General features: G+C 37.7%; 2 protein-coding genes across 3 annotated transcripts; one reads left to right on the forward strand and one right to left on the reverse strand.

The window, feature by feature from the left end:
• The first annotated feature begins 2,456 nt into the window (after positions 1–2,456).
• Positions 2,457–3,590, forward strand: LOC140160024 (heparan sulfate glucosamine 3-O-sulfotransferase 1-like). Its single transcript, XM_072183293.1, has one exon. The coding sequence runs from the start codon at positions 2,457–2,459 to the stop codon at positions 3,588–3,590; it is 1,134 nt and encodes a 377-aa protein (XP_072039394.1).
• Positions 3,591–4,998: 1,408 nt separating this feature from the next.
• Positions 4,999–19,147, reverse strand: LOC140160793 (E-selectin-like). Of its 2 annotated transcripts, none has more exons than XM_072184098.1 (7): positions 18,922–19,146; positions 15,802–16,098; positions 14,583–14,762; positions 10,913–11,098; positions 9,745–9,924; positions 8,758–8,947; positions 4,999–8,096 (listed from the first exon to the last, which is right to left on the reverse strand). In XM_072184098.1, the coding sequence occupies exons 1-7, from the start codon at positions 18,965–18,967 to the stop codon at positions 8,051–8,053; spliced, it is 1,125 nt and encodes a 374-aa protein (XP_072040199.1). In that variant the 5' UTR covers positions 18,968–19,146; the 3' UTR covers positions 4,999–8,050. The 2 variants fall into 2 exon arrangements, with proteins under 2 accessions (XP_072040199.1, XP_072040200.1); XM_072184099.1 differs by lacking the exon at positions 4,999–8,096 and adding an exon at positions 8,140–8,402 and having other exon boundaries at positions 18,922–19,147.
• Positions 19,148–22,079: the final 2,932 nt, after the last annotated feature.

Here is a 22,079-nt window from a genome sequence, read left to right on the forward strand (position 1 = left end):
TCTCCCTTGAAATCCACTGTGTACTCATTTAACCTGAGTCTGAACTAATCCATATTGGTTAAAATATGAACAATGAAATGAACTTCCCATTCATAGTGTTTAACCAACTATTGGTTATATTTTGCCCATTTTGCCCAACATGCTTTGCCCAACTGGTTGGTTACCGTAATGTTAACCAGTAGTTGGTTAATGTTTTAACCAACCTGTGGTTATATTGTTAACCAACCCAGGTTGGTTAACAATATAACCAACTGTTGGGCTGTTCACCTGTGAATACATAGTTGGTTAAAATTTTAACCAAGTTGGTTAAATTTTTTAACCAACGTTCTGAGAGTGTGCATAAGCGGCCATTTTGGAATTATGCAAATTAGGCACTGTTCGACTACTTTGACTTTTGAGGACTTTCTTATGTTCTTTAATAGATTTTTTCTGAAATGAATGGTGATTAAATGGTTTCTGTTACAGTTAGTGGTGGGTGATTTTTTTTATTTGACTGGCCTATAATGTGCATGACAGCCAACAAAGGCAGGTCACAACCGCGACGGTGCACCAAAATCTCCTGCAACAGATGTCAGACTTCTTCACACAATCACACCTTACAATATGAAACTCCAAGAATACTTGAATCAGACACTAACCTTTCATAACAACCTGGTAAATAGAAATGGAATATTTCCAAATTGGATGCTAATGTTTCTTACAAATGTAACATTCATTATTATTGTTTATTGGTTGATTTTGCCCCCCAAAAAAAAAAAAAAAAAAAAAAATTCACATTGCCCCCCCCCCCTTCCCCCGGAAACAAATCCTGGTGCCACCACTGTGTCTTAGAGCTTCTTAGAAAATCCAGCACTTACCATGTCCAAGGTACAGAACCAACAGATATGTAACAGTCCCATTCCCTATCTCACAAAACTTCTCAACCAACAGTGATCAGTGTGTGGTTTATCTACAATCCAGGAAAAAATAGTTGGTACACTTGCACTAGATGCGTGCCCTATTAAAATTGGGGAGGCGAGTGAAACATGCATGCAATATAATGTGAAGTACAGACTCCCCAGCAAACACAAAACGTTTTTGACATCATTCGCAAAAGGTTATAAAAGGTTGTCAGAAAACGTTTAAATGTCGGGTTATATAAAGGGTATATTAAGAGTATAAAACATTTTCATAACCTTAAAAACATTTTTGATAATCTACTGCTCAGCAAACAAAATGTTTTACAGAAAATGTTTAAATGTCGGGTTATTTAAAGGGTATAAAAACGTTTTGATAACATTCCAAAAACATTCTTGAGAACTTGATACAAAACATTCTAAACATAATGTTATTTTGGGGTTGAAAAAATATTTTGCGAAAAATGTTTGCCCAAAATATTTTCAATAACGTTTTAAAAATGTTTTCATGACCATTATATAACCCGACATTTAAATGTTATTAAAAAAAAAAAAAAAAAACATTTTAAGAACATTTCTGTGTTTGCTGGGTTCAAATATTTTAACATAATGTTATTTAAGTATTGACACAATATTTGGCAAAAATGTTTGCAAAAATAGTTTACAATAACATTTTTGAAAACATTTAAAAATATTGTTGTAGTGTGTTTTCATACAAAACGTTTTAAAACGTTATCATGACCTTTATATAACCCGACATTTTAATGTTATTAAAACGTTTTTACCTAAACCAAAATATAACTTATTTAAAATGCTTTTAAAACGTTTTTGTGTTTCATGGGTCCCCCTATATCTCCCCCTTCCCCACTCCCTATCTTTCAATGTTGGAGGTCTCACGGACCTGTTGACAACATGGCTTGGTCCAACATTGAATTGGGGGGAGCGGGGGCAGAGATATACCAAAAGACAGGCAAAGTGTGCCAACCTTTTTTTCGTGGATTGTAGTTCTTCTGAACCTTTTACTGATGTGAGTTGGGAAAGTTGTATTGATTTAATAGCTGGGGTGTTCTATTAGTGTCTTTCATTTGGTGTTTTAATCTTGATTATGTAGCAGCATCTTTATCAAGATATATCATATTTGCTTTTTTACAATGTGGCTGATCAAATCTACTGGTACGTGCGATAGCTTGTTTTCATTCATTTCCGTTTTATTGAATTAAGTTCTTAATACCAGAGGTGTGTACGTTTGTGAAGATTATAATTCATCCAGAGGTGTGTGTTTGTGTAAATAAATTTAATCTGAATCTGAATCCGGTAATACAGTGCGATGCATTGAACGTGTTGAATAGAAATTTTTATCAGTTACTTTTTACACGATTATGATTTACTGTGTGTATGTCTTGAACTTTATCAGTTACTTTTTACATGGTTATGGTTTACTTTGTGTATATCTCTTGAACTTGAACAGAAAAGTCAACCAAACTTGCGACGCATTTCTTGTTATCAGATATTGCGTTTAATTAAATTAATGCATTTGAAGCACTTCATTGTAAACTGAAAATGAAGTCACTGGAAACTAGACGGACAACTAACTTGATTACTGCTAGAACATATAAAAGCTTTTCCGCGTTTATATCTGTAATAGTTTGTACATTGCCAATGTTAATGCTGCTATGCTGGACACAATACATGTACAAGGATCCTTTACAACATCTTGAGTCTATAAATGGAGACAAAGCCATTCCGAGCAGAAACGGCAGACTTACATGGGACACTAGTTGTTACAGTTACCATAGAAAAAAACATTTGAAATCACAACGAAAGCTTCAAGAAATGGGCTGCGACAGGAAACTGCCAAAAGCTCTTATTATCGGTGTAAAGAAATGTGGTACTATAACTCTTACACAATTTCTCGATCTTCATCCTGAAATAGAAACTATATCGGGAATAAGTTTTAATCCACGTGTTTTCGTCAGAGATTGGGTGAAACAAATGCCAATGAGTACATCAGAGCAAATTATCGTAGTTGACTCGCCTGGCTATATTGATAATCCAGAAACGCTGCAATATATGGTTAGTAATGTCATTCGTGACTTAAAGTTGATTTTGATGCTTCGTGATCCAATACAGCGAGCTATATCTGATTATAAGCATGTATCAGTTATGTTAAGAATAAGACCAGACCTAAAAAGGTTAGCAACGTATAGATATAACAAACGATCATCACAAAAAATTACTGTCTATAGAGGATACGAAATGCTGGGAAACTTTGAGGAAACAATAACCGATAACCGTGGCAACCTTAATACATCGCATCTGTTTATTCAAAAGGGAATTTACATCAAATATATTAAAAACCTTTTTGAAAATGTTGACAGGAATCGTGTCCTTATTGTTGACGGAGATGCATTCAAGAAATATTCTCTCTTGACCTTGAAAAAAGTGGAAAAGTTTCTTCAACTTTCAGATTTCTTTACGGACAGACATTTCTATTACGATTCAAGGAAAGGATTCTTTTGCGCGAATGTCACAGATAGACCAGATACTGAGTGCATGGCAGGCAACAAAGGCAGGTCACACCCGACGGTGCACCAAAATCTCCTACAACAGATGTCAGACTTCTTCACGCCTTACAATTTGAAACTCCAAGAATACCTGAATCAGACACTAACCTTTTCTAAAAGGAATGTTTAATCACAATTGTTTTTGTGGATTTAGGTACAGAGTTTGGTACTATCCGCAACAGAATGTAATGGTATTAAATGGGCGTTTATCAGGTGAAGAGGAGTTAAGAGATGCGTGGCAATCGTGCCATTACATTGGTAATCGGAGCTGCCAATTCTTCAGAACTGCTTGGCGAGATGTTGGCGAAAAGGGGCGTACCGGGACGGAAATATAACTAAAATTGTTAATGGTTGACCCCTGATTTGCTTCGTCAGGGGGCTCGAGAATCAAAAAAGTGGATGAGGAGATTTGCTTCGTCAGGGGGCTCGAGAAAAAAGAATTAAAAAAAAGTGTAGGGGGAGGGACAATCAAATTCTCGAACTATATTTTGACGATGTACGAGATTTGACGAATCTCGTACATCTATATCGGAGATACCAAACCATACTTTTTCTTTTCTGAATCCTTATGACGAATGAATACATTGGTATGGTTTTTAACAACAATTGACCAAATTTGAAATTTCACCCCTGCATAAGCGGCCATTTTGGATTTATGCAAATTAGGCACTGTTCCACTACTTAATTTTTGAACTTTTAATATGTTCTTTAATATATTTTCTAAAATAAATGGTGATTAAATGGTTTCTGTTACATTTAGTGGTGGGTGATTTAATTTTAATTTGATTGGCCTATAAGTGCATGACGGCCAACAAAAGGAGGTCACACCCGACGGTGCACCAAAATCTCCTGCAACAGATGTCAGACTTCTTCACACATTGCATTTTGAAACTCCAAGAATACCTGAATCAGACACTAACTTTTCATATCATGAACCTGATAAATGTTCATGAACCTTGCAAATGTAACATTCATTATTGTTTCATTATTGTTGTTTATTGAATTTAGCCTTACTTAAATTGACAATAAATCAAACATGCCCCTGTACCATTATGGTACAGGACGGACCAGGACCATATCGTCCTGGACCATATTATAAGGCCAAATTCGCACAAAGACTTGCCCGATGGGGGGGTAAACTGGGGTACCCTTATGAACTCTCACCCTCCTGCCTGAATCCGATGGTCGATTGCAGATCCGTCGGATAACGCTTTTTCAATGGGAAATGAATTTTGCTGCTTGGATGATGTCACGATGAGGTTAGCATTTATTCCGTATTGAAAAGCGTGTTCTGACTGATCTGCACTCGACCGGCCTCCTGAGCTCTGCCTGAGCTCATATTGAATGACAAATCACCCATTTCATAAGCTGGCAAATAAAGCGATACAGTATTATTTCGCCACGTGTTATGATGCTAACCTAGGGAATTACTCAAGGGAAAGGCAGAGAGAGAGATACCGGATTTGGAGTCCAAAAGGAGGGGTAATAATGAACGGGAAAGGAAACGGCTAACACGAAATGAACAAGGTGAAACAGCATTATCATGTTTATTGTGATTTTATATCTTCAGACACACGGATCAAAATAATAAATGTTTATATTATTAAACCGTACCAGAGTTACATTGCAGCATAATGGAATTTGATACTCCACGTGCTCGTTATGACAAACAGTAAACACGCCGTCATAAACAAAAGGCCGGAACAAAACATATCAGGTTATACCACTAATAGGCCTGGGCGATACATTGAAATACGACGAGTAACTATTTGTTTTCATGGCATCTAAAAAGACTGCATTAATTCGCTGAAATTGATCAAGTTATATAGCCAAAAAAGTACTTTTTAGGGTTTGATGCTTCAAAATGGTACATTTTCTCTTATTATATGACATTTTTGTTGTAATAGTACCAAAATTCATACGCACGGCTTCGATTTTAGTAAATATTCGCCCTACCATATTGTAACTTTCAGCTTCGAGGGCGCACTGTCATTTTAAGGTGTTTACGGTTCAGTGCGTTAAATAAAACAAGAAAAGTCTCAGGTCAACCTATGTTGAATTGTTGATCATTTGGCATCTAAATCATATAGTTTCACCTGATATTAGTGGCATTTAACTGTGAGAGTTCCAATATGAGAAAATTCCACCCGAAATTAGCCATTTCCCCATTGAAACCCGTGTAACACATAATTAGTGGTATTTAACCATCAGGAGACGAGATGATTGCGTCCGAACGGGTTGGAGAGTGGATACAATTCTCTAACATGGGAAATACATCTCCCCACGGCGTGCAACTGATGTACGATTTAATACGACGTGCACGTGTATCATGGCGTGCGGCACTAGTAATCAATATTCAGTTATGCAAAGACGAATATAGTTACAACATACGCTTCCTCTTAAATAATAATAGACTCCTAAAAGAACAAAAGTGATAACGAAATGATATTTAAAACTGAGTCTAAACATACATCATTATAAACATCTCAAAAAAGTAACTAACCCCACTTAAATAATGGCCATTGTTCAAAAAGGGCTATTGTATTACAAATCTGTAAAATGCGCTGGAAGCAGAATTTATTTCCGCGCATTTTGACACCTCATTTGATACGATAGCTCAGAAAACAATAAAACACCGGTCAATTTAATGTAGTGAGGTCCAGATTTGAAAGTTGCACTTACATACAAATTTTTACAATGCAAAAACACTCAGATATCAATACACAGATTTCCTTACATTACACTGAATACAAAATCAATACAATTTACTGCAACTTTCAAATCTTGGGTTACAATGATTTACATGTACGCTGTGACGTCAATATTTAGTCAATTGCTGCAAATGAGGTGTCAAAATGCACAGAAATAAATTCTGCTTCCAACGCATTTTACAGATTTGTAATACAATTCCCCGTTTTTTAATAATGATCATTATTTAAGGGGGGTTAGTTACTTTTTTTGAGATGTTTATATTGACCAAGATTTAGTCAACAGTATATTTTGTAAAATTAATTACACCATCATGTTTTCGGACAATACACCATTGACATAGCATCAAGATGGAAGTCACATGAACATTTAATATACTAAACAAAATCAATTGAAGTCACGATGAACTTGAAGACAATGATTTTCAAATACTTACGTAGATCCCCGCCTGCTACAGGTAACAAACATGTTCTGTTTGTCTGTTTTGGGTTTTTTTTCCTTACAAATAATGAAAAAGGGCTCAACTAAGTTTTATCTTGCATATACATGTATCTTGATTAGCTTCATGCGCATTAAAAGTTTCTTCCAAATAATGATCCCATTTAACATGTTCACAGAATCTGAGTAGTAATAGTTTTGTAACAATCTTATAGTATACTTGCGACTCATTTCAGGGGTGTATATCACTAAACTTTTAACCCTTGACGTACCTCAAGCAAGCGTTGGTAAGTTACGAATACCATTTTACTAGACGTAACTTTACGAAGAGTCCCTGTAGTAAATATCCCTATTACTTACAAAGGGTACGATAAGTCGTAAGTTACGATTGATTTTGAGACTTACGAAACAAAAGGACGGCGTCACTTCTACAGTGAATTCGCCGTAGAAGTGACGTAAATAATCGGATTAATTTCTACCATAGCAATAGAGGAAAACAATTTTGAATAGACGCCCTTCACCACAAACAGGTTGCACTCGTCACCTGTGTATGTCTGCAATCATAAGTCGTGTTCACACTGTCGGACTTAAGTCAATTAATACCGGTAATAAGTCACTATTACCGGTTGTAAGTCGCCTAATACCGGTAATAACTCACTTATGTCCGACTGTGTGAACACGACTAGATTGAATACAATACCGCTCTTTTCAACGATACTTACCTTACAGGTGCGAGCGTAATAGAATCCCTGGTGCGAGTGATCAGCATTTCTTTGACATCTATAGTTCAACGCATATGTACCGCGTGAACGTTGTAGTGCATGGCGATCTATTCAAAAATTGTTTTCCTCTATTGCTATTGTCACGGAAGTATTTAAGTGCGTTAGTGTTATAGACCTGACGGGGAAGTCCTCTTTGGTCTATACGCTAGCGCGCTCGCCTCTTAAACCCAGGGTCGTGGGTTCGAGTCCCGGCAGGATACTCGAGGAGGCGCAGGATATTTCCGTGAGGGGTTTGTGACATAAATGATGGCAGCGGTGGGATCTGGTGTTTCTTAACACCAGGGGGATCACCCATCGGAAAGGGTTAGGCGTTCATAAAAATGGCTGGCCGAGTATGCCTTGTATCAAGGACGACCAGTCTGGCCGAGTATGCCTTGTATCAAGGACGACCAGTTTAAACAGAGGAACTAAGGCACGAGGACGCGCCTTACGAGGAGGGGGAGCATGTCACGGAGGTATAAGTGGGTTCGAGTCCCGGCAGGACCGGAAGTGGCTCGAGGAGGCGCAGGATATTTCCGTGAGGGGTTTGTGACACTATGGTAGTTAATCCGATTATTTCGTCACTTCTACGGCGAATAGTGTTCAACATGTTCAATGTGCTTCTAAAATTTAGATTTCAGCTGAAGTCCAATTAGGTCAATTTTAACATAGTGCGGCTCACTCACAAGTTTCCATATCCTTCCTGGGATTGTTTGGTACTGCGATATCTGCATGGGGAAAAGAAGTAACAATGTGTCTTAAAGGTGGGTGACCGAATTGACAATTTCATCCCCCATTTTACCTATCATTCCTGTGATTGTTTGGTACTGCGATATGATATCTGGGGTAAAAAGAAGTAACAATGTGTCGTAAAGGTGGGCGACCGGATTGACAACCTCATCCCCCATTTTACTGCGATATCTGGGGAAAAAGAAGTACAAATGTGTCTTAAAGGTGGGTGACCTGATTGACAACCTCATGTCCTCATCCCTCATTTTACCTATCCTTCATGGGATTATTTGGTACTGCGATATCTGGAAGAAAAAAGAAGTAACAATGTGTCTTTAAAGGTGGATGACCAGATTGACAACCTCATCCCCCATTGTACCGATCCTTCCTGGGATTGTTTGGTACTGCGATATCGGGGGGGGGGAATGCGGGGCATTGCAGTGTCTGTGCAAAATATTTTGGCCCATATTGAAAGTAAGTGTTCTACCAAATTGTAAATTTATTTGGATTGTTCTGAGACTGCACTTCAAATTGCGCTGCACCAGGTGAAATTACACCATAACTTCCAAATTGGGGTGTAAAAAATTAACTCAAACAGTGAAAATGTGACATATGTTTAAGTCGGGAGTAACGTAATGTACAATTCGTAGATATACTTACGCTACGAATAGGCCAATAACAACACCCATAAGAACGACGATCACAGCGACAATAGCAACGATACCCGCTGCATTCAGACCACCACTGGCTGCATCATTGCCGCTATCTGGACCTACAATGCCACTCGGCCCATTAGGAACGCCGCCATCGGTAAAGTCGTAGAGAGCGAAGTCCGTGTTGGTGGAATTGCCTATATTGAGAGGAAAAAGTACATGTGGGTAAATAATAAATAAATACATTTTGGGTCTATAAAGCGCATTTTCCAGAGGTTTCAAGTGACTAGAAAGAAACGACGACATCAAACCATTCCATGTAGCAGATTTCACACCACGAAATAGAATTATATGGTTGTGCGCCCTTAATTTCAATTCTCCGAAAAACTCATAGACAGCTAAAGTAAGCATTAAAATGAGCAGAAATTTGCATAATTTTGGCAACATTTTGATTGGTCATGATTAGGGAGTGTTCATTAATACTTTGGTGAGGGGGGCTGGTAAAAAGGGAGGGGGACCAAAAACGTTTTGGACCTTAAAAGAGAGGGACCAAAAAGTTTTAGGTATTTCGAAAGGGGGGCCAAAAAAGTTTTCCACTTCGTCCGCATTGAGACTCTTTATGTCACTTTTAACATGGGAAAGTTTTGGTTTTAATGCTTTTTGAACCGCGCTCCATTGGCTAGAACAATCGAAACTGGCTCTAACCGGACGGTATCGGCGGGCAACTGGCGGTTGAGTTTTGAAGCTGTAGCTGCAACTATTTCTAAGCGTATATATTGACTACAATTTCGACATTATTCGCTGTCGTAGTGCACGTTAGTAACCATTGGTTACTGCTCCAAGCCTAGACTCATACACCTGTTCCGAATTTTGATATGCCATAGGCTTTGTGTTGTGATCATTTCGATCAGTGGTTCGTAACAAAGAAAGCGTGATCCAGTTGACCTAGCAACGGTTACATTCTAACGTGCACTACGACAGCGAATTACCGTACCTGCTTCGCACGTTGGTATATCACCTCTCCAGAAGCCACTATCATCACATCTTAACAGATAGTTCCCTCCAGTCAGTGTATAACCACGGTGGCACGAATAGGAACAAACAGTTCCACTGTGCCATCCCAAGTTGCATGTCAACGATCCGTGGACAAGCAAAGGCAATGGTGTGCATTCACCTGATGAGACAATGGGAAACAACATCATGATTGGATTGGTCAAATAAAAATACCCTGTCGGGCTATATGTCACAATCGTGGACAAGCAAAGACAATGGCGTGCATTCACCTGATGAGACAGTGGGAAACACAATGAGCATTTAGGATGTTTAAAATTAGCAGGATCATGATTGGTCAAACAAAAAACCCCGGGAGAAAAATACCCTGTATGGCCATAATTGTCACAAACGTTACCAAAATCCGTGGACAAGCAAAGGCAACGGTGTGCATTCACCTGATGAGACAATGGGAAACAATGATATGTGTGTAAAGCTAGCATTGGTCAAATAAAAATATACCGGGGAAAAATACCCTGTCGGGCCATATGTCACAAACGTTACCACGATCCGTGGACAAGCAATGGCAAAGGCGTGCATTCACCTGATGAGACAATGGGAAACACAATGAGCATTTAGGATGTTTAAAATTAGCAGGATCATGATTGGTCAAATAAAAATACCCCGGGAGAAAAATACCCTGTCGGGTCATATGTCACAAACGTTACCAAAATCCGTGGACAAGCAAAGGCAACGGTGTGTATTCACCTGATGAGAAAATGGGAAACAATGATATGTGTGTAAAGCTAGCAATGGCAACGGCGTGCATTCACCTGATGAGACAGTGGGAAACACAATGAGCATTTAGGATGTGTAAAATTAACAGGATCATGATTGGTCAAATAAAAATATACCGGTCGGGCCATATGTCACAAACGTTACCACGATCCGTGGACAAGCAATGGCAACGGCGTGCATTCACCTGATGAGACAATGGGAAACACAATGAGCATTTAGGATGTGTAAAATTAACAGGATCATGATTCCCCGGGAGAAAAATACCCTGTCGGACCATATGTCACTCATATGACTAAACTTTACTTGAGATATTATTAAACTTTACTTGAAAAAATGACTGCCCGGGATGACTGTACTAAAAATGAAATACATACTTATTTTACAAATTGGTAGCCGATTTCCCGGGATTGTCCATGTCCCGTTCGCAGCGCAGGTTGCCACGGATGGTCCATCCAGTTTAAAGCGGTCATCACATCTGTAGCGGCAATCAGAACCAAATGTACGACCATTAGGACACGACAATGAGCAGTGATTAGGCTCCTCTAATGCTGGGCATTGAACTAGAATAAATTGAAACAAGATCTTTGGTGAGTATTCATCAGGGCTACAGTTAGTCTACTGTAGTAGACCAGTTTAATTTATCATTCCCTAAATTAATCTCTCTGACCTGACCATGGAAAACTCATCATTCCTGTTCTGATTCAACAGCTCAGATATCCATTCTCTGGGCAGGGCAGTCACTGGAGATGTGATGTGTTTCGTCATAGATTTTAAATGGTTTCATGCATGGAAACGTATGAATTGTTTATCAAAAAAAAAAAAAAAAAAAGGAACGCAGCGCAGTCTAGGCTACAGTAAAATTACGTATTTCTTGGCCAAACTGGAACATGCGCGTTGCGTCCATGTAGCGTACTAAGCGTGTACGCAATGTAAGGCGCGTGTATGCTTTCTTCAGTACCGCGCTTTATTCGCGTGTGTTTATCGCGGAGCCACTAGCGTTTATAGTGTTCCAGTTTGGCCAAGATATACTTAATTTTACTGTAGTAGTTGCAGACTTTGCCAATAAAAGTTTTGTGAACAGAGACGAGGGCATATACAAAATGGTTATATTGTTGACACTGTCTTGTTTGAAGAAAATTAGATTTACATTAAAAGGGGCAAAAGAAAAAACTCCATCAAAATCAGCCAATTCGTTAACGAGAAATCCTGCGAGCAAGTTTCCTTGAAAAAAATGGCCGCCGCACAGCGTCATCATCCAATATCTTCGTGTCAAAAATTGCCGTGATACGGGCCGTGATAGTACGGCGAGTCCACTCTTTCTTCAAAAGCTACGCATGGCGATTTTGTTCGAGATAGGCCGAGCGACTCAGGCTAAGCATATCAATTACACGATTTGAGATACCGCAGTGTTTCCATTCATACACGTTTATGCAATATGTGCATGCTCAGTACCCATGGTGTTGACATTACAAGAAAATTTGATTTGTTGTCAGGTAAAACGCAGGATTTGTTTCCAATACACTAACTGGAAATGCAATACACTAATAATAAGGGGATTGCTGTTTGCTGTGGATATATGTTACTGCATTTTCACCATTAAAATATTTTAAATCGTGCATCTAAATTGTGATATATTAAACTGTTTGAGAATATTATTTATAAAAAGAACGAAATGAAAGCCCATTCAGCTAAGACCACGGTGCTGTACGCTGGCTATAGAATATTAAATCACAAATCTATATACAATACAGCACAGTGAATAGCTATAAAACGTTCTTTATCTGCGTCAATAATAGAATATTGATTTAAATGGAATTGAATACATGAGTTTGTACACTCGTCACTGAGCGATCTAGCGATCGGTTTATAGCCAACCAGATAGGACTCCTTTTCTTGTGTTCGGAAAGACGAGGTATATTATTAGTGAAATACCAATCGCCCGTCGCTCACCAACGGAGTATTAGGACGTGATTCATTTCAGGGGAAAAGTATTTATTTAGACGATGTCGACACTGTGCGCCGTTGCCATGGTATGACCCGAACGGTATTCGGGTCATATTTTCCTCCCCAAAAATGTACAAGTTTCATCAAGTTACACCATCCCACCAAATTTGCAGCTTTTGGGAAACTTTACTTTACAAAAACCCCTTTTAGGTGTTAAGTGTCCCCATGAGGAAATTTGATCAAACAGAGATATAGCAATATAAAATTAAAGCTGAGCACTACTGACTGATAAAAGCTTTAAACATACACATCTCAACAAAGTAACTAACCCTCTAAAATAATGGCCATTATTCAAAAACGGGTGATTGTATTACAAGTCTGTAAAATGCGGTGGAAGCAGAATTTATTTCTGCGCATTTTGACACCTCATTTGTAGCAATTGTCTAAATATTGAAGTCATAGCGTACATTTAAATCAATGTAGCCCAAGATATGAAAGTTGCAGTAAATTCTATTGATTTGTATTCAGTATAATGGAAGGAAATCTATGTAATGATACCTTAGTGTTTTTATAGTGTAAGTGCAACTTTCAAATCTGGCCCTCACTACATTGACCGGTGTTTTATTGTTTTCTTAGCTATCGTATCAAATGAGGTGTCAAAATGTGCAGAAATAAATTCTGCTTCCAACGCATTTTACAGATTTGTAATACAATAGCCCGTTTGTGAATAATGGCCATTATTTAAGGTATGGGGTATGAACGTTTGGACAGTATTTATTGTAGGACATTAGAGCACATCAGACATATTGAATTGCATTATGAATACGAAGAATGTCCTTCTGATATCAAATAATTTTGATTTTTTGAAATTCGCAATGTAATACACATTTTATGGCAAATGATTAAAAATTGATATTTTTGATATTTAACAGTACTCGAAGTAAACTTTATAAATCAGATGATTTATACTTAAAGTGTATGTAGGTGGGATGAAAAGCCGACGATCAATTGAACATTTTGACCTTTCGTATTGAAGATATGGATTTTTTTCTCAAAACACACACACACAAAAATCCATATCTTCAATATGAAAGGTCAACATTTTCAATTGATAGTCGGCTTTTCCTCCCAGCTACATACACTTTAAGAATATATCATTAGATTTATAAAATTAACTTCGAGGACTGTTATATATCAAAAATGTGAAAATATCAAATTTTAATAATTTGTCATAAAATTTGTATTATATCGTGAATTTCAAAAAATGAAAATTATTTGATATTAGAAAGACATTCTTCGTATTCAGTATGCATTTCGATGTCTGATGTGCTCTCATGTCCCACAAAAAATACTGTCGAAACGCTCAAAACGCTCATTCCGGATCCCTTAAGGGGTGGGGTATGAACGTATGGACAGTATTTATTGTGGGACATTAGAGCACATCAGACATATCGAATTGCATTCTGAATACGAAGAATGTCCTTCTGATATCAAATAATTTTGATTTTTTGAAATTCGCAATGTAATACACATTTTATGGCAAATGATTAAAAATTGATATTTTTGATATTTAATAGTACTCGAAGTAAACTTTATAAATCTGATGATTTATACTTAAAGTGTATGTAGGTGGGATGAAAAGCCGACGATCAATTGAAATTTTTGACCTTTCGTATTGAAGATATGGATTTTTTTAAAAAAAAAAAAAAAAAAAATTAGGTCTTTTGGGAAAAAAAATTCATATCTTCAATAGGAAAGGTCAAAATTTTCAATTGATCGTCGGCTTTTCCTCCCAGCTACATACACTTTAAGAATATGTCATTAGATTTATAAAATTTACTTCGAGGACTGTAATATATAAAAATGTGAGAAATATCAAATTTTAATAATTTGTCATAAAATTTGTATTATATGGTGAATTTCAAAAAATGAAAATTATTTGATATCAGAAAGACATTCTTCGTATTCAGAATGCAATTCGATATGTCTGATGTGCTCGTATGTCCCACAAAAAATACTGTCGAAACGCTCAAAACGCTCATTCCGGATCCCTTAAGGCGGGGGGGGGTAGTTGTTTTCTGAGATGTTTACATGCCTTACCTGGTTGACACATAGGAACAATGCCATTCCACATCCCGTCCTTACTACAAGTCAAACTTGAACTTCCACCGGAAATGTCGAATCCCACTGCACATTTGTATTGACACACGGACCCATACTGGAAACTCTCGCTGCAACTGAGGGATCCGTGGTCTATCCGTGGAAGGACCTCACACTCAACTGGAGAAGAAGAAAAATAAAATGTTACAAGGGAAGAAAAGGAAAAGGGTAATATAATCATATAATGAAAGACAGAGATAAAAAGACTAAATCGCGTCCGACGTCAGTGCAAAGGTGCGCCGTGATTGGCTGCCGACCAGCGCAGTCCGGCATTTTCTGTGTAATTGTCAGAATTTCAAACGCGAACTAATCTATTTATCTCTGTCTTTCATTATAATAATGATGATGGTGGTGCAGGTGGTGCTAATGGTGGTGGTGATGATGATGATGATGATGATGATGATGATGATGATGATGATGATGATGATGATGATGATGATGATGATGATGATGATGATGTTGATGATGAAGAAGATGAAGACGAAAAAGCGAGGGAATAACTTGACATCTGTGAATGAAAGACTAAGAACCAAGTGAATTCATGCGTAAAATGAGTTTAACAAAGACGAATCAATATTTAGCAGTCTGCCAAATTATCATAACGATATAAAATTATAAATGTAGTATCAATATCAAAATCTCGGGAATGTTCAGTATCATAATTGTAGTCCATCGTTACTGTAGCCTAATTGAATTTTGGAAGCGTTATGAGGCGGGAGAAAACGGCAAAGGATTGAGGGTATAGAAGTTGTGCATATGACGTATCCTACCGTAAATATGGCGGACTACTCAAATGCATTCAACAAAAGCATGATTGCAATCTACTACAACAGTCTGTCAGTTTTTTTTAAAGTTTTTTATCGCCTTTCACCCCTTCCCGGGGTATAGGCCGCCAACAAGTGTTCTCCAGATCTGCCTGTCTTGGGCTTTGACTTCAATCTCACTCCAGTTGTATCCCATCTTTTTAGTGTCAGTCTGTAAAACAGTCTGTCAGACATTATAACAAATGCACCACGATCAAGTAGGTTGATGACAACATTTAATTGAATGGACTACGCTGCGCCATTATTATGGTGAAGGACATCGGTTCAAATCCTTTGTTTGGAGCCAATAAATAATTTCACGCACATCCTATATAGACCTAACATAACCATCTCACCTGGTTCACAAGTTGGATTATCCGTAATCGTATCAATAGGGCATTCCAGAACAGATGGTCCACTCAGCTTAAACCCTGTATCACAGGTGTATGTGCACGTGTAGACATCCGGACCGTGGGATGAGCCGCCAGAAGATTTGCCGCCAGATGATTTGCCGCCAGATTCGCCGCCAGAATTGGTATCTACGTCATCAAAGCTACTCAAATCAATGCAGCATTTCACGTGGCCGTTTTCTGGTCGACGAGCATTGGCGCAACGGCTGGGTGTGTCGATGGGTGGGTTACCTAATGCAAAGGCTGAAAAGAAAAGGACAACAATTCATGCGTATAACCTCTTTAATAATATTGTGATATACCCTGCGTAATTCAATTTGATTATTCATCTATGAGATATATGAGAGATGGGAAACACCCTTGCAAGAGTTGGTGTGTAATGACATTTTGGGAATCCCCTTTGTCATGTAATCACGGTAAACAAAGTCAGGACCATTTATGGATTGAGAATTCCCTATCTAAAAGTGGATATGACATCATTTTGGAAATTCCCAAGGAAGTGTTGTAATGTGAAAGGCTAATGATTATAATTAGGCTTGGGAATTTCCACATTACATCATATGTTGTGAATGAAGTAATGGGCTACTAAAATAATTAAGAAAATGTACATGATTTTGGGCAGAGATTACAGTGTTCTTGTGGGCTAGTATAGTCCACATGGCTTCAAAGAAAGGTAATTGCGAACCAGGCATATCTTATGTAGTCAATGTACTACTATCCAGTAAAAACGAAGAAGTAAAGATCTAGAATACGTCAAAGTGCGTACCTCTTCCAAGAAAGGAATAATTATATTCTTCATTTTCTCGGTCAAATATAAAGCAATGATTTGGTTTCCTACTGTAATGTCAAATTAAAACATAGTGCTTGAATATTTTTTTTTAAAATCCCGGTGTTAAAATTAGGCATGAAATTGTGTCTTTTAGTGTAAGATTTTTGATTTTTATAGGCCTTAACTTCGCCAGTGAGCTTTTTTCGGAATTCATTTTTAGCGTTTCAAACTAATATAGTTCGCTAAAGAAAGATATTTCCCACTTAAAGGCACATCATGTGTAATATTATAGTTTTGTCAGAATATCCGTTTTGATTTCACCTTTTCTCACTTGCGAGTGGACAAATTCTGTAAATATATTTTTATTTTTAACAGCGTAGCGCCACATTCCATCATGTGACGTTTTGTAAAATTTTGATATGAATTGTTATTTTTGTTCTTTTAGTGTTTAAAAATAGTTGTGAAGGTTGGTGTCGTTGTAACAATTTGACGCCCCATTAGTCACACTTGAGGAAGTATTTGGGTTGTATACATACCAATGTTAAGGTCGGTTAAACGCGAGTGTAAACTATAATAATAACAATAATAATAGTTTACTGACTTTTATTCTGCTTATGCCATATCACATGTACCAGGTTATTTTTCTAGTTTTACCTATATCAAAGTAAATTGTCTGTTTAGATCATAAATACAAAGCTAGCTAAAGCTAAACGCCATTTTGTCCAGATTTTCTACACATGTTTTAACAAGTTTAAACATGGCTCGGCGCTCCCCCCCCCCGCTATTGAAATTTTCTGGATCCGCCCCTGAATGGGGCTGCAATCAAATCAAACAGGCCTTCACTCTGCATGCAAGATGTTTCACTTGTATTGTTTTGATCAAATATCTGCATACATTATACAGACAGCAAAATAATTAAGTCGAGTAGAGCTCATGGAGGCAGCCATTAGCAGACCACCCATTGTCAGATGCCTCGATGATTTTCAGCTACACACACAAATTAATAGGAGAATTTTGAAAATGAATGAAAATTCTAAATTTCACATACAATGCACAAAACAATATTTGTAAAATCTTTGTCGAGAGATTTAAAAAGTTATCGAGAGAATTTTCTGTAATATTGTTTTAAATTAGCACAAAATACAATTTTTTTAGCAGAAAAATGGCCACAGTTCCTATCGTGCCATTGGAAACTACAGGAAGACCTCCCGCAGAGCTTCAAGCCACATGACAGACATCCTGGCGCCAATGGCAAATGGCTGCGCCCGTGTGATGTAAGTCGATAATATATTATCGACTTTATAAAATCATTGTACAGGACTGTTCAATAAAAAAGATTGAATTTTCAATCTGGCCGTCCGGAATTAGGGACAAATCGTTTTCGACTGTATATTCAGTCGGGTGATTTGAATTTTTCAAACTTATTTTCAATCAAAAGGAGTGATTCTCAATCTTTTAGTGACTAAAGTTAGGGGCAAATCTTTTTTTATTTAATTTTCAGTAGAAAGGATTGATTTTCATTGTTTTCCACTCTTTTGCTGTCCAAAATTAGGGGCAAGTCCTTTCCAGTTGAAAAAAAGATTGAAAATGTTCACTCTAAAACAGTTTAAAATCTCATGCCAAACATATGTAACACATGTCATTTGGCAGTACATTAGGAGTAACACTTGCTTAGATAGTGAAATCAGTCTACAAATAGAGCTAGAGTGAAAACAAAAACACATTTCAATCTATTTTTCAATCTATTTAGATTGATTCCTATCATCAATCGTTAAAAGATTGACATATTTTTTAAGAGATTATATGTCATAATTGGAACAAACAGCTGCATCGTTTAGCTCGGATTTAAGACCTCATTCGCAGTGCCGCCGTTAAGGGGGTGCGTTACCCCCGGGCCCGGGGTTCTTGGGGCCCGTAAAGATAAAGAAAACATACCTTAATGGGCCCATGAAAGCAAAGAAAAAGACCTCAGGGCCCATAAAAAGGGGCCTGGTGTTCATGTTACCCCGGGCCCGTATAATGGCTCTCGGCGGCACTGCTCATTCGTTGAAATCGAATAAAGACACAGTGATCCAAAATCCCAAGGAAGATGCAAATTTTAAAAGTTGCAGATTGATCAATTGGATGCCCTATATCGGCCTATTGTACACAAAGCATGTAGATAATAACACCAATTTGGCTAAACGCCTAAAGTGTTTAAAAAGTGATACATTTAGTGTAGGCCCTATATTGGTATAGCCGTCAAGTGGTATGCTTTTTATAGCTATATAAGGAACTGACAAAATGGGATACATTACCAAACAATTGCAGTATCACCAAGAAGTTGATGATGTTCCAAGCCATATTTTCCAAGCCAAGTTAAACTTCAGGATTGTGTGGTGGCCAGCAAGTCAAGAAGATCCTTCAACCTGAGTCACTTTTGTTGCATGCGCAATATGATTATACATGTATTGGTTGTTTGACGGAACTTCATATTAAAGTGTTTTGTTGACTAAATACAAGTCGCCACAAGACCGCTTATACCAGTACAGTATAGTTCCACAACAACAAAATAAGGACAATGTCGCAATCAAAATTCCCTTCAAAAGGGAAAGCCAGCCTCAATGTAGAAGACTGGTCTTTCAATTTTTAATCATGATAAAGAACCTGTAAAGTGAGCTGAGGCTTGTGGATCAACGTCTAGGCGTTGTACCTGTGCGTAGGGCACTATAAATCACTGCGCTTTTTTAAAAATCAGCCTTAACTTGATGCAAAGTATTTGCTTGATGCAAATGTCACCAAAAATTGACATACGAAAGGCAAATTACAGTTGGAAACATTGGGTATTTAAACAATAAATTTACTTGAGTCAATTTGGGTGCTCTTTGGGTGTTGTTTTTGTGAAAAATTGGTATACTGATGGGCTGCAAAAAAAAAAAAAGAAAAGTAGGTATAGAGAAAGTCAGTATCCGAAAGTCTGGCATGGCACATCCCCGTACAAAAATTTTCGAAGAATCCCTCCCCTCCCTCGGGGTAAATCAGGTCATAACTCATAAACAACTTTGGCGACTTTATTCTCATTTTTGCTTGATTGTGTTAAAAATAACAATTGCACGGATCAACAGACAATCTGAACAACACAAATATTGTGTGGGAGTCTCACATGACTTTGTGGTAGTCGATGTGATCGTATTGTATTGTTTTGGCAAGTTCACACTATGGGCTATTCCAGTTAAAATCCACACTACCCCTGCGGAAGATTTTGGAAATATCTGCCACAGGGGAGTATGTTTTTTGAATGTAATTTGCCAGGGTTAATCACTTTGAAACCCATACTCCCTCTGTATTATGGCTTTACCTATATCTTCCACAACTGGAGTGAGTATTTTAAATAGAAGTTACCCAACTTTCTATTCTATATTCAAAGCTCATACTCCCTCTGTGGAAGACTTTAGCTAAATCTTCCACAGGGGGAATGTGGACTTTAAATGGAATAGCCCATTATGCATGGAACCCATACAGGACACGGGGTTATTTTAATGAGACTCGCGTGAATAATAGTTTAACTATACAGTTTAAAATAATTACACAAACAAAAACATTTTATGCCACCTGAACGATATTTCTTGGAGACACAACATGCATATGCAGTGGCGGCACCAGTATTTTCCCGGGGGCCGTAAAATGTGCAATTTTGGCAAAAAAAGTGGTCTTTCAGTGGTTTTTATGTTCTGACTGAGGGGGGGGGGGTGCTCTCGTGAATCCGTAATAATAGGGACATGCGCATGGGGCTTTTCACTGTGTAAATAGGGACATTTTTACAAAGTGGGGACATTGTGAAGTCCCTACAATTACGGTATGCCAGAATAGGTAGGGGTGCCGGCGTATCTCGTCGTTTTATACGTGCACTAGTAGGGGTTTGGTGATATGAGAGTTTTTTTTAAAAACAAAAGTGGGGACAAGAAAAAGTAGGTCAAAGGGACGAGTTATAACCATCGAATGTTGCAGAGTTACACAGCTGACGGCAGAGTGAAGTATATATGGTCGAATCCAACCAAAAGTGTACACGGGCCCCTTTTTAAAGTCCAAAATAGAAATGCCTTCACAATATTTTCCTTTTGCCCATTGATTGAAGACATGTTGGCCTTATAGGAACCAAAAGTGCCATTACTAATCTTGAAAAATAAATCCAGGACATATGATAGTTAATATGACATCATAACCCAATGTTACCTACGAATACATGTTGGCCTTATAGGAACCAAAAGTACCATTACTAATCTTGAAAAATAAATCCAGGACATGTGATAGTTAATGTGACATCATAACCCAATGTTACCTACGAATACCATTAGTAGGCTAATGGCACTTTTTTCGTGTATTGTAGACCACCGGGTGTCAGATAAATGCTGGCTCAACCAGAAAACATTTGTTTTCATTCTTATAACGCGAACAATATGATCTTATTCAATTTATGCTAGTTTATTTCTGAAAATGAAGTTTAGGTCAGTTTCTGTATTTTGTTTATCAAATGAGTATGAATCTATTTACATTGTATAAGAAAGAGGGGATATCTGTATATTAAGAGGTGCTTTATGTGAATTAGCCTAAAATTAGCTAAAATGGCGGATTAAGGAGACTGAATTTGAGTTGTGTGGGGAGGGGGGCGGTGGAGGGTAAATGTTTGAATTTCGGAACATTTCCGACCCCTTCCAGATGCAGACTAGTCTTGGCACTTCGTGAATGACAAGTCTTCGCAGTCTCATGTAACGAAGCAAGGTCGTTTATATCTAGCCGTATTGAAGATGAACGCCCGGACAAAGCAGAAAATCTAGAAAATGTGTCCGTTTGGCAATATAGTAAAAGCATCCAGGATATTGAAAATACGATGGAATATCTTAATAGTTACTGCGTCGAAAACAACACCATTGTTACTGTAATAGCAGTGATAGTTAACACAAAAGCTATTGCTAGCAATATGTTGTCGATTATATTGGCTAAATGTTGCCATTTATTACTGTCATTATGGTGGTCTTGTAAGCCTTTCTTATCACAACCCCTTTTGAAAGAGCTATCCAGGCACGCATCAACTGGTGTCTCATAATCATCTGAAACGACAATTACACAACTCTTTCCCTTCTTGAATGATTCGCGTGAGTTTCGTGCGGTTAGTTTCGAATCATTGGTTCTCACATCTAAACAATGATTTTCATCAGGTGAATCTGCTGACGTTTGAAGCTTAAACATTTTCCGAAGCCAATGTGGAATTGGTTTGGCTTTGTCTTGATGGTATAATGCCGCCACAAGCACACCAGAGACAATGGATAAGCAAGTAATAACAATCATTGCAACGAAATAATGACCTGTTGTGAATGATCAGAACAAAAGAAATTGTTTGTTAGTTCAATATTGAATGAAAACATCTTTAACTTTAATTATCTATTGTCTGATCTTTTTTAATTAAATTAATATCATT

This window comes from Amphiura filiformis, chromosome 9 (assembly GCF_039555335.1).
Source record: "Amphiura filiformis chromosome 9, Afil_fr2py, whole genome shotgun sequence".
Lineage (NCBI taxonomy): Eukaryota > Metazoa > Echinodermata > Ophiuroidea > Amphilepidida > Amphiuridae > Amphiura > Amphiura filiformis.

Coding starts and splice junctions, on each gene's coding strand:
- LOC140160024 (XM_072183293.1), top strand. CDS start 2,457: ATGAAGTCACTGGAAACTAGACGGACAACTAACTTGATTACTGCTAGA.
- LOC140160793 (XM_072184098.1), bottom strand. CDS start 18,967: ATGGCTTGGAACATCATCAACTTCTTGGTGATACTGCAATTGTTTG. Junction 8,948..9,744: donor TATACCAACGTGCGAAGCAG/GTACGGTAATTC, acceptor CTCTCAATATAG/GCAATTCCACCAACACGGAC. Junction 8,097..8,757: donor GTTATTGGCCTATTCGTAGC/GTAAGTATATCT, acceptor TTCCCCATGCAG/ATATCGCAGTACCAAACAAT.